The 14,570-nt window shown below is 37.0% G+C and overlaps 1 protein-coding gene across 1 annotated transcript in view; it reads right to left on the bottom strand.

Moving 5' to 3' along the window:
- The window catches only part of ADGRA3 (adhesion G protein-coupled receptor A3), a 54,557-nt gene extending 40,026 nt beyond the window's left edge, over window positions 1-14,531 (bottom strand). Inside the window, exons 1-2 of the mRNA XM_027642916.1 lie at window positions 14,257-14,531; window positions 553-624 (exon numbers count right to left, since the gene is read on the bottom strand). Of these exons, the coding sequence (XP_027498717.1) occupies window positions 553-624; window positions 14,257-14,531 (347 nt within the window). The remainder of the gene's footprint in view (window positions 1-552; window positions 625-14,256) is intronic.
- Window positions 14,532-14,570: the final 39 nt, after the last annotated feature.

The raw sequence follows: 14,570 nt of genomic DNA on the forward strand, positions 1-14,570 counted from the left end.
CCCATCAGACTCAAAAGATATCCAAGAAGCTACTCCCATCAGACTCACTCCTGCCCCCTGTACATTCGGTATATACCAAAGTTGTGAAGTAAGCAGTAAAACCTTTAAAATATATGTCAACAACAAACAACATAAATCTAGCCTCTTTTAGAGGCTCTAATACATCTGCTTCCCCTACAAATATACTTTGCAACTGTTCAACAAAGGGTTTGACACTTCCATAAGAAAAGCAATTAAAGAAGTAATTTTTTTAATAACATAAGGTTTTGTATTACAAAACCACCACCAACAAAGCAAATCCATTTGTCATAGCATTCCAGTGAACTTCCCACTGAAGCTGCCCTCTCACCTGCAGGTGAGATAATCCCTTTTTGCTGTTACATGCCATTCATAAAGAGAACTCTTAACTATGTTAACTCTTCAATCACAAAAAAATATATGTTCTTTATCTTGATGTCTCTTAAGACATTTTGTTCTCAGAATTATTAATGAAACCTAAACAGTATATCACTTAATTTTTAAAGTGAAAATAGCTTCTTAAGAAGTACTTACAATCTTTCAAGAAGGTGTAATCCAGAGAAGGAGCCATTCTTCAACTCTGTTATTTTATTGTTACTCAAAATCCTGTAAACAAAACGAGATAAGAACAATATATTATAAGTATGGTAACAAAATCAGCTTACACTTCTGGTATAAATATTTTTGTTTAGCAGCCTGTATATCAAACTACAATGCCTAGCTCATTGTCCTGAGATGTATACAACAGCACTGCTTAAACATTACCAATGAGAAAAAGAGGATTTTCGATGTTATATGTCCTAAGTACCATGCAAGCTTACATATTTAATATCTGAAATAAATATACCAGTCTAGGATTATTCTAATGAAAAAACCCAATTGGTGTAGTAGAAAATTAAGTATTAAAGAACAAATCTGTACATTCAACATTCTTCTCTTCTGTACCCATTTTGGTTTTCCGAACCAGGCAGCACGTGCCTGTTTCCAACTTCCTCTGCCGCCACTTTTAGCCACCCACACACTCATTTTTCCCAGGTTGTCCCACTTTTCCCAGCCATCCTTCACACTTTCATCCTACTCCTCAATGTAATCTTTTTAAAACATCTGCAAATAAGCTCAGCAAGCATTCCTACCTATTCCTTCTCTCTAAGGACCACATAACTGTGAATTGCCAAGTACACTATCCTCTAATCACAGCCAGTCAGCAGATGCAAATTATCCTCAAGGTAGGAAATCCTTTGCATAGCTGGATGTTTCCTTACTTAGAAGGACCTGTTTTCTATAGAGCTACATAGTTCTCTGTTGGTATCTGCAACACTCCTTAACAAAAGGCTTTGCAGTACAATGCTCCATTCCATAAAGAATGCCTCATCTCACTCGTTTTGAAAATGCCTTCTGACAGCTTTATTTGACGTTCCTCACTTCTTACAGTGAAACACAGGGTAATCAATCCCTACCTACCCTCTCTACCACGTGTAATCAATTCCTCCCTAACCTTCTCTTTAGCATTATTATGTAGAAAACTAAATGTCTCTTTACAGATGTAAACCCCATGCTTTACTTAATTATTCTTCACACAAAAGTCATTTGTGCCACCTTAAGAGTTTCTGAGCTCTTTCCAGCTTTATTACACTCAAAATTGTGAGGTAAGACCACCAGAACTGAAATAGTATTCAACATACAGACAAGTCACAAATCTACATAGTGGAATAATGATGTCTGTTTCCCACAATTTCTCTGATCTGCCTTTATCACTTGTGCCAAGAATCTAAGATTCCTGGTCAGCTCAGTGCCGATCACCCTATATATTAAGACAGAATTGTTTTCACCCCGATGCATTTTGCATTTTTTTCTACAATGTGCTGCTGCTGCCATTTTATTGCCCAATTAGTTTCATAAGCTTCTTCCAAAATTCTTTGTTTTACCCTCATCCTTATTACATCAATCAACTCACCCAACTATATCAACCCCTTACTCACAGTTTTACAGGTCATTAAGAAATAAGTTGCTCATTACAGGTCTCAGTGACTCCCCTTCACTGAGAAGGAGAACCATTTACTTCCACACTCTCTTATACCCTTTAGCAAGTGAACTACTGATACAATGATCCTCCATTTAAGACTGACAGGGTATTTCCATCAAATGCCTTTGGCAAGGGACTGACACACCCCTTTTAGAAAAGCATCTATGTCTCATTATACTGGATCATTCTTGTAAATATTTTGCTGATTCTGAAGAACCCCAAAGATTTGTGGGGAAGAGCTTCCCATTAGAGATGATGTAAATTTTACATGGTACCTGTATCTTTATCCAGGTAGCCAATATATTTATTATAGATTCTACTGATTTGTTCAACACAAACATCAGACTTGGAACCATGTAGGTGGTGATGTACTTACAAAAATGAGCATTTGTCATCCCTCCAGTCCAAAAAAATCAAGTTCATTCTAAGAAAAACTTCAGACATTCATCATGACTTTTTCATTCCTGAGTTCTTCTAAAAGCTCTCCAGTTGCACCATCTTGTCCTGGGAATTTATTCACTCTGTCAGACTGTGCCACAGCTTCTGCTACAGTCACTTCAATTTCAGACAGGTCCTCTATCAAGTGCATCCAGCAAATGCAACATGTCCCTGCACTTCTTCACTTACACCAATTACCTCTTCAGGCTGGATAACTATTTCTGCACCTAAAACTGACACTATGAGATTTCTTTCTGGTCTACATCATCTTTCAAACATCCTTTACAATAGCCATAAACCAAACACACACCCATACCCTCTCTTTCCTCCAATACATATAATTTACCATCATCTAATGACAAGGATTAATACTTCAAAACACATTATGAAAAAGAAAAACTAAAATACAGAAATAACAATTCAAGAAAACAGCATCATTTTGACACAACTGTATATTACTCCAAGCAGTTTTCTTCTTCAGGTTTCTCAAAGATTGTCTCAAGCCTCTGTGGTTTAGACAAACAATGTGCAGGCACGTTTATTTCTAAGAGATCTGGCTTTGAGTCACTCTATCATCTCACATACAAAGTCATGACAGCTGAACAAACCACTTGAAAATCTTTCCATTTCCAGTCCAATGGAGGTAATTTGAAGCCAATCTTAAATTATTAACAAAGGTAACAAGTTCTGATGCCAAAAAGAGGAGACCCCATTCCTTCTCCTCCCATTATTTCTGCGGGTCATCTTAAGTCATCTCCAGGGCCCACTGCTCCACAAGCAACAGACGTTAAACTACACATTTACCCAAGGAATCTTTCAAGATATAAATTTATATGTCAACTGCAAAGTGTGATCAACACAGTATGTATGCTACACAATCCCAGGTGAAGACTGATCACTGGAACGGTGAAAACTATGAGGGGAAAGAAATACTTAAAAGTATACTGAGAATTTGCTATTCTATGTGCCAATAATGCCTGTGACATGCACTAGAGTGTCAGTTAAGAGCAATTGCTCTTGTGAAAATACAGTTCTGTAGTCAACTACATTAAGCTATCTTATAGGAAGAAAATAAGAAAATTGCCCCTTGGCTGCAGCTGTGATAATTTAGACAACTGAACAAACGAAACAGTGTTGTGTTTTTTTTAAAACACACATAAAAAAAAAGGAAGCCCAGGTACTCTTAAAAAACATATATGTATTTCAAGGAATCTTTCCATCAAGGAAGGCACAACATGTAACAGAAAACCATGAGACACATTTGCAAGACTGCAAGTGTGGTGGTAATAATAATAATTATCATGTACTAATGGGAATGCCTGCAAAGCTAGTAAAATTTAGCTGAAACATTAAAATCAGATTGAAACTACTCTCACTTCTACTCAAAGACAAAAAAGTTGCAACCTAAATAGTAAGTATTGTCTGTAAAAATAGTAGGTAGAGGATTAATTCAGTAAACCCAATAAAGTACACCTTTATTTCAACATCCTTCCTGGTTTCAGAAATGTATGCAGGAAGGAAAATAGTAATAATATATAAAGAAACAAATGAAAGAGCTTATAAAAAATCATTAATAGTTAATGTAAAGTGAACATAAGGCATAACATCAGCAGCAAGAAAAGACAGACTAATTTCAGACTTATGGAGAAATTAAAAAAACAAACCATGAGGTTCACAAAACATCTAAATCAACGCAAGCAACCAAATTATAAGCCTTGGTAGCACTGAAGTAACTTGTATCTTAGTTATAATTTACTTCATCTTAAGATTTATTAATTTATCTGTACTTTTGACAGAAAAAGAAGCTATTCAAAATGCAGCCAGAACCACTTCAAAAATAGATATAACTGACTGAACTTGAACTAAATAAAAATTACAGTACTGTAAAAAAAAAAATTAGTTTTCTGACATTGCCTATAAAATAATAGGCCTAAAGTAGAAGCCTTTGAATATCTGTGCACAAGGTAAATTTCTCTCTTGAGTATGATGTACAAATTACAGTCAGGCTGATTTAGTATTTTCTCTGCAGAGGCTGTTAGTTGCTCAACCATAAAGGTTTAGTACAATAAATGATGGATTTTACAACACACCATATAACCAAAAACACTTCATCACACTTAAAAATGTTGTAAGTATAATCTTTAAAAAAATGCAGTTTAGAACTTGCTATTAATATATTTAGTCTATACATTATTTGAAGCATTAAGAGATGTGGTATAAGAAGACAAAATACGATAAAGCATTCACCTCAAAGTAGATGTTTTATAGTCACTTTCACAGTTTCTGTGCATTAATGTACAGTGAAATGATGGACTATTATGTACTACTTAGACACAGGATATTATTTGTGATCAATAATAATTTTAAGTTACTAGTTTAAGACTATAATTTTTCCTATGAGGCAAGTAATTCTGAAAATATGCTAACTTTTCCATCTTTAGGAAGTTTAAAAAGAAAACAGTAGAGAGCTACCACTGAGATGAGAGCTCCACTCATTCCTATCTTGTTCAACTCTTCTTTAACAAATGACTTTGCAATATAAATGATGTATCTGAAGATTTCATGAAGGTGTTTCCACAGTCCAATGGCATTGTTGCTCCATATCAGATTTTTCTTTTCTTTTAAGTGATCAACAATGCCTGCTTAGAACACATGCATTTTGCTTGTCCAACCCTTACATATCAGAAAATTAAAATTTGGAATTAACACAGGCAATGTTAGTCCCTGTGTTAAAAAACACAACCATGGGAATTAACACAAAAAACTTGGAAGAACAAGCAGCTGAAAAGTAGGTTCTAGAAAGAATCATGGACATCTCAAATCACCTCACACAACACATCTCCCTCTTCCTTTGATTGAGCAGGAGAGTTGTAGAGACAGAGGTGATCTGAAATAATGCACCTCAAGAAAAAAAAATATAACACCCCCCTCAAAAAACACCCCCAAACTCCCCCCAGCTTTTCACCTATTCCAGAAACATTGCTGAAATATTTCTTTGTTGAATATAGCCTGGATCAGAAAGCCCTTTTTCCATTTTGCTCCGTAAAGTAGCAGAAGACTTTGGCAAACCTCTGACGCTTAACTTATTGGTGAGACCTTTAGCAGTAGATGCACAGTTGGTAGCCTGCAAAACATAAATGCAGTCAAACCCAAAGTCTGTCCTTTGTACTACAAAGAATTTTAGCAATAGATACTAAAGTTGATGTACTAACTTCTTTATATAGAAGGAAAAAAAACCCCACAGCTGGATCTGTTTTTACCATTAAAATAAGAAAGTAAGCACTAAGTGGAAAAAGTTTTGTCCTGTGAAATGATTTTGGCTAGTCAGCTATAAAACAACCATCACTAAGACAGCAGTCAATGAGGCAGGAATTCAGAATGCATCTCCAAACTTCACATATGAATCCTTTCAGTGGATATTATTAAAACACATATATCCATTAACACTCCTAACCTGTAGTCAAAATAGCCAAGTCAAGATGCCTGTATGAAGACTGGGAGACTGTAACTTTTAGCTGAATGCTGAAGTAGCTTCCAGAACACATTTTAAGAGATTCAAATAGAGAGCCAGGAAATAGAAAATAAATCAGATCATTTCACAGTGACTGTATACTCTAAGGACTGGGAAAGCGGCCACCAGCACAAGTCAGACTAAAATAACCATCTGTGCAATGAAGAAAAATGCTTTCTGCTGAAAGTTGTGAACATGCAAAAAGAAATACGTTTTTCAAAGTTTATCTGTAGAAGCTGATTTAACACAGATATAAACCCAATATTTTTCAACAGTTAGTATTTTGCCTTCTAGTGAGTTACAGGTGTCAAAAAGCAACGTAGTAGTGGATTGAACTGAACATGAACAGTACTCGCTTAAAAGTAACTGAAATGAAAACACTTCACCAAGTTTTATACAGTGAAAGAACTATGAATCTTTCCAAAGCCCCCCAATAAAAAGGGACAGTATTTTCCAATTCAACAAAAGCATTATAATTGAGGAAGCTTAGCAATGAAATATTTGCAAAACAGAGGTTTGGAAGAGATAAAAGATTTCCTATGCTATTTCATTATAATGCATATTAAACAATATTAAAATTGTAAACTAAGCCACTCACAAGTAATGAAATTACAGAATTAAAGCTCTATTTATATTGCTCAATTTTTAACTGGTAATGTGCTAACTTCATATAATCTAATGAGGAACCTTTGGTTTTCCTACACAATCCCTACATTACTCTAGCATCAATGATCACTATGCACTGCCATTAGAAAAGTTTTTTCTTGATATTCACTGGTCATGTGCTTTATTTATTGCTTTTCATTAAAAACAAACTGTTTTTAAGGAGAGAAATTTATTTCTAGTGAAATACAGTGTCAATCACTGGAACAATTCAGCAAGTTTTTCTATGTAAAAATACTAAAAATTAATCATCTTAGAAAAAGCACAGAACTGAGGGGTAAAATAGAATGCAAGAATAAGTAGCAATGTTGCTGAAAATTAAATTACTTTCAAAATAAATTATTGTGAAATTACAACCTTACCAACCAAACCTCTCTTTCTCATACTCATCCCACATTCAAAAGCCTACCTAAGAAAAAATTCAGAGGACACAGCAACATCCAGTTTCTTCCAACACTAACTCTGAGTTGCTGTTTCTAAAAGCTAACAAAAAGCAAAGGTAATGTAACCCTTGTGATCACTGCATTTTAGGAAGCGTCCTCCAAGTTCTCTCTCCCCTGCTTTTATCTGTAGCATCTGCATTATTTTAAGAGATGATGATCAACTTTTTCTGTAGTAACCATCTTGTCTTACTACCTTCTGCTCCCTCCTGAGTTTCCCTCTTAGCCACCACTTGTATACTTTTCAGGATTCCCACTGACTTGCAGTTCAGTGCATATTTGCCCAACCCAAAAAACCTCCACACATACGTGCCAAGAGCGTAACTCACTTCACAAGAAATACTGCACATGGATGCCTAGCCAAACACTCCTAACTTTAGCTGTTGTGGCAAATAAATTCAATGTGTCATATCATAGAAGTATTAATTATAGCATACACTGTCACACCCAGTCTCACATGAATTTACACCTCCTATCAGGTGTACCAGCTCTCTAGAAAGTGCTTTGTCTAGACACATTAACAAACACTTCCTGTCAGATGCTGGCACACAAAGATACATTTACAAAAATTTATATCCCTATCCTACAGAAGTAAACAGTTTTTGGATAGTTTAACTCTCTGAACTGACTAGGCATGGAGCCAGACAAAGGCTAGTACTGAGCCAGGGAGGGGAGAAAAAAACCCTCAAACATCCACACAGTGAGAGACTGGGAGGTGAAGGTACAAACATCAGCTCCAGTTCAGGCTACAGTTTTACTGACAGCTGGATGCAGATGTAACATTACTCACTCAGAGGGAGAGATCTCCTCTATCGTGTCCTTGCTTCTCATCCCTATGTCAGAAGCTGGAAGAGAGGGTTGAAGGGAACCTCCCTTCTCCAGCACAGAGCTGTAAGGTCAGCTCACTACAACCCACAGAAACTTTAATGAGCCCATCAACACACAATTTTGAGAATTGCTTTAAATTCGTTTTAACACCAGAGGTTGTTATCCTAAAACAAAAGTTCAAGAATCAGTTGTCTGGGATGTTTGACAGGATGTTTTTAAAAATCTGAGTTTCAAGGTAAAATGTACTCTACAAAAACACAGGTTAGCCAAAAATCAGTTCTTGTATCTGACAGAAATAAGCCTTTGTGTTCCGATGGAAATAGTGGAATTAAGCTGCCTATTTCTTAAATGTCTTTAATCAATCTGCATTTATTATGTTTGGGCTTTTTCCCCGCAAAGAGCTCTTAGTTGGTCTATCTTACCAAAAATGTCAAGTTCCTACTCCAGAAGTGACGACCCTGCAGCCCTGCCAAAGCTGGCTGAGCAGCTTGGATCACACACTCCAAAGCAGCTTGGCTCCTTCGGGACCTAGAACCTCTGCACTGCAGTGCACCAGACCCCACTCACTCTAAGGCAGCCTGGAGATCTGAAAGACAGTAGTGTACAGCACCACTGGACATGCCCTGTGGCATTACAGCAGGTGGAGCCACAAAGCAGTAATCCATATAAACAGTAATTAATGGATATGATCTCTAGCACTCTAAAGGCAACAAGACATTGCAGTTTTCACTGCTAAACACATAAACAGTGAAATATAAAGGTGAAAATAAAATTCTCACCTATTTACTGTGTAAAGTTACTAAAGATATTCAGTAAATTATTTATTATAATTAATACTTAAAATATATCATTTATCTCACAAAAACATACTTTATCTGAAGTTCTTACATTTAAAACAATTTATTATCACTGATGAAAAGGAGTGCTCAACTGTTTTTAATCTTCATGGATTGATTACTAGTACAAAGAAAGCATTTAAACTGAGTAGATTAAATTATAGACTATTATGGTGACGATACAGACTAAATAAGGTAGTAACGACAAATCCATGAACCTGCACATACAAACCATTAAATTATGAAAAATCTAAACTTGCAGCTCCACAGTTGTTTTAAATTACAAAAATGACCTCTGAAATGAGATGCAAGTAGTGATTTGTTCTTCATCCCTCCAGTACAAATTCTAGTTTGAATTCTTTCACCCTTGGCATTAAATAAAAGTTTTAGTATTTTGCAGTTCTGCCAAACTGAACCAAAACCAGGGGTATTACTGATCAATAAAAGACAACAATAAAAGAAAAAAGCATTAGTTGTGAAGATAAAATCTGTCTTCCTGAGGCTAGATACAGCATAACACATTGAACATTAAATACTCACTGAAGGGTTTATGAACACTTAAAGAACATTGCTTATATAGGTAACTTCATAGGAATAAAGGTATTGGGCAATTTTACATTAATAGTGTAGCTCAGAGAATTTAAAACAATAATTTTTTTCCATTACAAAAATTTAAATTTGCTCTCCAGTATTTTGCAGAACTTATCTCTCTCCACCTCCCTTATTTCCAATTTGGCAGGAAATAATACGTAGCTCTGATGCAAAATCTGAACCCCAAGCTTGTTGTATCTATAGTACAGAAGCCATATTTCTAATTACCTCATGTATTTAATCAAAAGTATGATAATCTCATTGTAAAAGGCACCTAAGACAATTTAAAAATGCTTATATAGAATAGTTTTTTGGAAAAAAAACCAGTATGAATTGATACAATCATTATTGCATGAAGACTATTACCAATTACAACCCAACATGTGTGTTAAAGCCATTACTGCAACACTACATGAAATAAGAGAACACTATTCAAACTCGACCGTGTATCCCAGTGGATAGATATAAACAACATAACATGCTGTCTTCCAAAGCTGAATAGTTATTCAGATGGAACTAAATGTTGCAATTTAGAAGAAAACACTGTTCAAATTGTGACTTCAGAATTTTCTTGCAATGTTCAAATAGACACAAAAGTGTACACGATAAGAGAATACTGTATGTACCCAATATCCTGTAATAACAGCAATGAATCAGTGTTGGAAAAGTACATACAGAAAAGCACAAATGTGATTTTTAATATGGTTATCTTCTCAACAAGGTAAGCCATACAAGTTCTGACAGATATATACTGAATAGTTCTACTAGAACACAAACCTACCAGAAAATGAAACATTCTAATGACTTTGAAGAGTCGGATGTAAAAGTAAAAAGGCATGTACATGTACTGTGAATTACTACATTGTGGCCACAACGATTCTCCAGTACTACTTCTGTACTGCCATGTGTTCACAAGTACAATGCATTTTGCATAGCCTGCATGTCCACTAGTCAAAGAAAATTTTCAGCTTTAATGGGAGTTATTAGCACTTTGTACCTTAAAAAAACGTTATCACTGTGCAAGTTATTAGTACTGGCCACTTAAACAGTCTAAAATTGACTATTCTAAAAACAAAACAAACAAAAAAAAAAAAAAAAGAAAGCCAATAGCTGTCAAGAGTACCATTGAGCTAGTAACAGAAATGTACTTTAAAATAAGAATGAAACTTCCACAGAAGACATTTACATTACACCTGACTGGGGTAGTTACAATGTAGTCCCAAATTGTGATACAAGCGGTTTCCTACAATGAGAGTGACATTTTGCTTTGAAACTTTCTGTAATTTTGAATTTGTGTTACAAATGGAAAAGCTGCAAAGTTATTTGGAAAGCCAAGTAAGTATGCATTTGAGTTGCTTAATGAATGCAGTTTTATGTGATTTTATTTAGGAGCCGAACACAAACTGTAACATTTTAACATGTTTCCCAACAGCAACTCAGTTAAGTGTGTCTTTGAACAGCTCTGAACACAAATCCAGGTCAGTGCTCTGGCTTGTAAATCCTAACACTTTTGTAAGTGCAAACACTGATACTCCTGTGTTCCTATAGCGATATTTGGTTAAGCAAAGTTGTTTGTAGACCATTAAGTCTCCTGATTCAGAAACACAATTCTTTACTAAATATATATGTTTTTTTCTGTGTTTATTTAGACTCCTATTCCAATAGCATATACATAATGGGTAACTAAAACTTCTCAACGAATAACAAGTATCACAACTTTAAAGGCTTGCCTTCAGTGGAATTACACATTCTTTTCCAAAGAACAAAGTAATGGCTAATATCCAACAAGTTATGGCATCATCATTTGAACTTCCATCAAGAAACACAACAGCAATGGATATTTTATCTCAGCTTCTATCTCAAGAGTACAACGCATTCCTTACCTAAATGCGCATCATGGCAACGGCTTCAGCATCTACTGAAACTCAGAGCGTGTCAGACAGAGTTAACAACACTGGGTGAATGTATCTTCACACCAAAAGCATCTCATCTGGCTGGTTAAACTACAAAGGTCAAAGTCATCTACGGTGTTCATGTAGATACACCCTTCATTTGCATCCCCATTAGTTGTTACTATATAAGGCTAGGAAAAAAAGTCCCTTCCCTAGCTATAACTAAACTTGAATTCACCCTGGAGTTTGACCTACTCTGCCCAGTAAAGCAACAGTTAGTTCTACCTGGATTCTAAAGGAATTTCAATTTACCATACTGCCAGAAATTATAAACATTACTTAATCTCCCATAAGTATCTCTCCATACTTTAATACTCCTCTTCCTTTATTTTGTCTCTTATCAATTGAAATCAAGTTAGGATATTTTTTCTGAACTGTAATTCTAATAACTGTATTCTAATAATATTGGTCCAAATTTTTGGTACAATAACATGTTTTGTGGCAAACGCTGGCCAGGGCATTTCTTAAGTTAAGTGACCTTGCCCAACTTCTCAATATCCTTGCTGATCACGAACTACAATCGTGTGCAAGAAGGAAAGAAGCTGGCCAGCATCCTCAGATGCTACTCGTTTATCCTAATTTCCAGTAGTTCTCTCATTTCCTCACTTTTTAGAGACTTTTGTCCTCAAAAACATGTCTCTGGGGAAAAAGAAATTGTAAATGCTAAATGCACAGTAGTTGATCTGCTGGAAGTCTAAGAGTCTGACCAATGATAAGGATTAAATCACGATTTCTAAAATGCATATAATCACTTCATTTGCATCATTCCAAGCTCACTCAAAAAATAAGAAATTATATAAAACTATACAGATCCTTCTATTTAAAATTGGTTTGTGCAAAATAAAGAGTCAACATAAAAGAAAACTGCATTAAAATGCAGCTAACCTACACGGTGATCTATTTTCAGCTATTTATCTCCGAAGCGATCGACTAATGCAAAAAGATATAATAGAACTAGTAGTTATCTTAATAGAAGAATCCCACAAGAATCAAGATTCAAGATAACTCAAGGCAGTTTGACTCTAATCAGACAACCCTGCACTATCCATCAAGTGCTGCAATTCTAAGTACCAGTTTGGTAGAATAAAAAATAATTTTTGGCAAAAGATTAAATAACGATTAACCAAGCCACTACTAATCATGATGTTAGTGAAGTGGCACTTGGCAACAAACCCCATAAATCACCAACACTTTCTATCCAGGTTAAGATGGATTCGGTAATAATAAAAAAAATAAAAATAAAACAAACAAACAAACAAATCACCAAAACCCAACCAAACCACAACAAAACACTCAGATATGGAAAGTCATGCCTCAAGAGTCAACAAACTCAAAAGATTCTAAACCTGAACACAACAGTTAGTGTCCACTCTCTTAGAAAAAGCAGGACCATTGATTTAACACTCCCTGTCTTATATTTAAGCAAAATTTCAGTGTTCATTACATTATATCAACACAGTTATGATATTTACTTCAAATAACAATGAAAAAAATATATTTTCTTGCTACATCTACTAAAAAGTTCAAAATGGAAAACTAAATGTTTCAGAAGTTACTATGAACTTCAAAGGCTAGTTAATCGAAAGCAACTAATCGGCATATGTAGATATGCTCTATATACACACTAGATATTGAAGGAGTACGAAAACGAGAAAGATGAACCATTCTTCTAAATTCTTCTGTCACTGTAATTATGAACAAATATTCACTCACAGTAAGGTTGCTGTGTTTTATATCTGCTTGTCTTTCACAGCAATCAGAGCTTCAAGTTTTTTAAATCAGCAATTCAGTTTTTTGAACTAAATGATCCCCACAGTCAACTTCAGCATATCAACATTACTGACATCTACTTTATCAAAGTTTTTATGGATAATACCATCTTTTTAACATTTAATCAGCCACAAAGCACTTAAAGCTAACAAAGACTAAAATATATTTGTTGTTCAAACAGCCATTACTTTCTAGTTTTTACTTGGTTTTCTACTTTAAAAACTTGATATAGGAACATTTATGGTCACTTCTCACAAGTAATTTACAAATATTCTCTGAACCCTTGCAGATTGCCAAGTGAGGACTACTACTTAAGCTTTTTTTTGGCTTTCCCTTTTCTTATAGGTCCAGGTCCATGCATCTGCTGGGTCCTCACTTCAGTAAGGCTTCCTGAAGGAAGCCTTTCCTTGGTGTTTTGGTGCTGTCAAAGTTCACAAAAGGGGCAGACAGATTGTTGTTCTCATGACAGAACTACATACATTCTGTACTTTTGAAATGTTGGATTACTAATAGATCTTTCAAGCCTGTTTTCCACTTAAGCACATAAATATGTTGAGCTAGACCCCATAATTCAGTTTCTTTTCATCGACTCTTTTGTCTACTACTTGATGGCACTTAAAGCTGGGTTCCACTTCTAGGACCAATGTGATCCAGTGCCGATGATGATCCTTGCCCCTATCAGGGGTGTTGGACCATCTGATCGTCAAAGCTCCCTTCCAACACAAACCACTTTATGAACTTCTTTGCTAGAGTGACCGGTTAATCTCTCACTAAGGAAAACGACTTGCAAATCCATTTCTTACTTCGGAGTAAGTCGCGCATCGTGTTTGAAACTTATTATTCAAATGGGTAAGAGAGGTTTGCCTCAACACAAAACCAGCACGCCTACTGAGAGATGCGGGGGAGTGTGGGGATGCTGTTCCATGGGGCGTTAGCGCCTCTGCGGGACGGTCCCGCCCCTCCGGTGAGTTACGGGACGCTTCACCCCCTCTAAAATCACCATCCCGGGAAGCCAAGGGAAAACATGAAAAGCACATCCGCTCCACGGCCTTTCTCCAGCGGCGGAGGGGGGTGACCCGCGACTCCAGTCCCGCCCCACCTCACCCCGCTGTACCTCAGCCCGCATCCCCGCCCCGTCCACGTCGCCCCGAGGCCGCCCCCACCCCCACGCGGGGCCGGTACTCACAGGGTGACCGTGCGGTTGGGCAGCGCCTCGGGAGGCAGGACCTGGGCGAGCTCCAGGTTGCTGCAAACCACCTTCACCTCCACGGGGCCGCCGGCCGCCGCTTTGCCGGCGCTCTTGGGGCGCCCGTCGTACTTGCAGCCCGGGGGCAGCGCGGCCTCGCCGCCGCCCAGGGCCGCCAGCAGCAGCAGCGCGGGCAAGAGGAGCCGCGCCGGGCGGCGGCGGCGGCAGTGGCAGCGCGGTGGGCGGCACGGAACGCGACGGCCCGCGGGCGGCATGGCGGGGCTGCGCTGGGGCCCGCGCCGCTCCTCCCGGCC

This window comes from Corapipo altera, unplaced genomic scaffold (assembly GCF_003945725.1).
Source record: "Corapipo altera isolate COAL_440 unplaced genomic scaffold, ASM394572v1 22, whole genome shotgun sequence".
In the NCBI taxonomy this organism is placed as follows: domain Eukaryota; kingdom Metazoa; phylum Chordata; class Aves; order Passeriformes; family Pipridae; genus Corapipo; species Corapipo altera.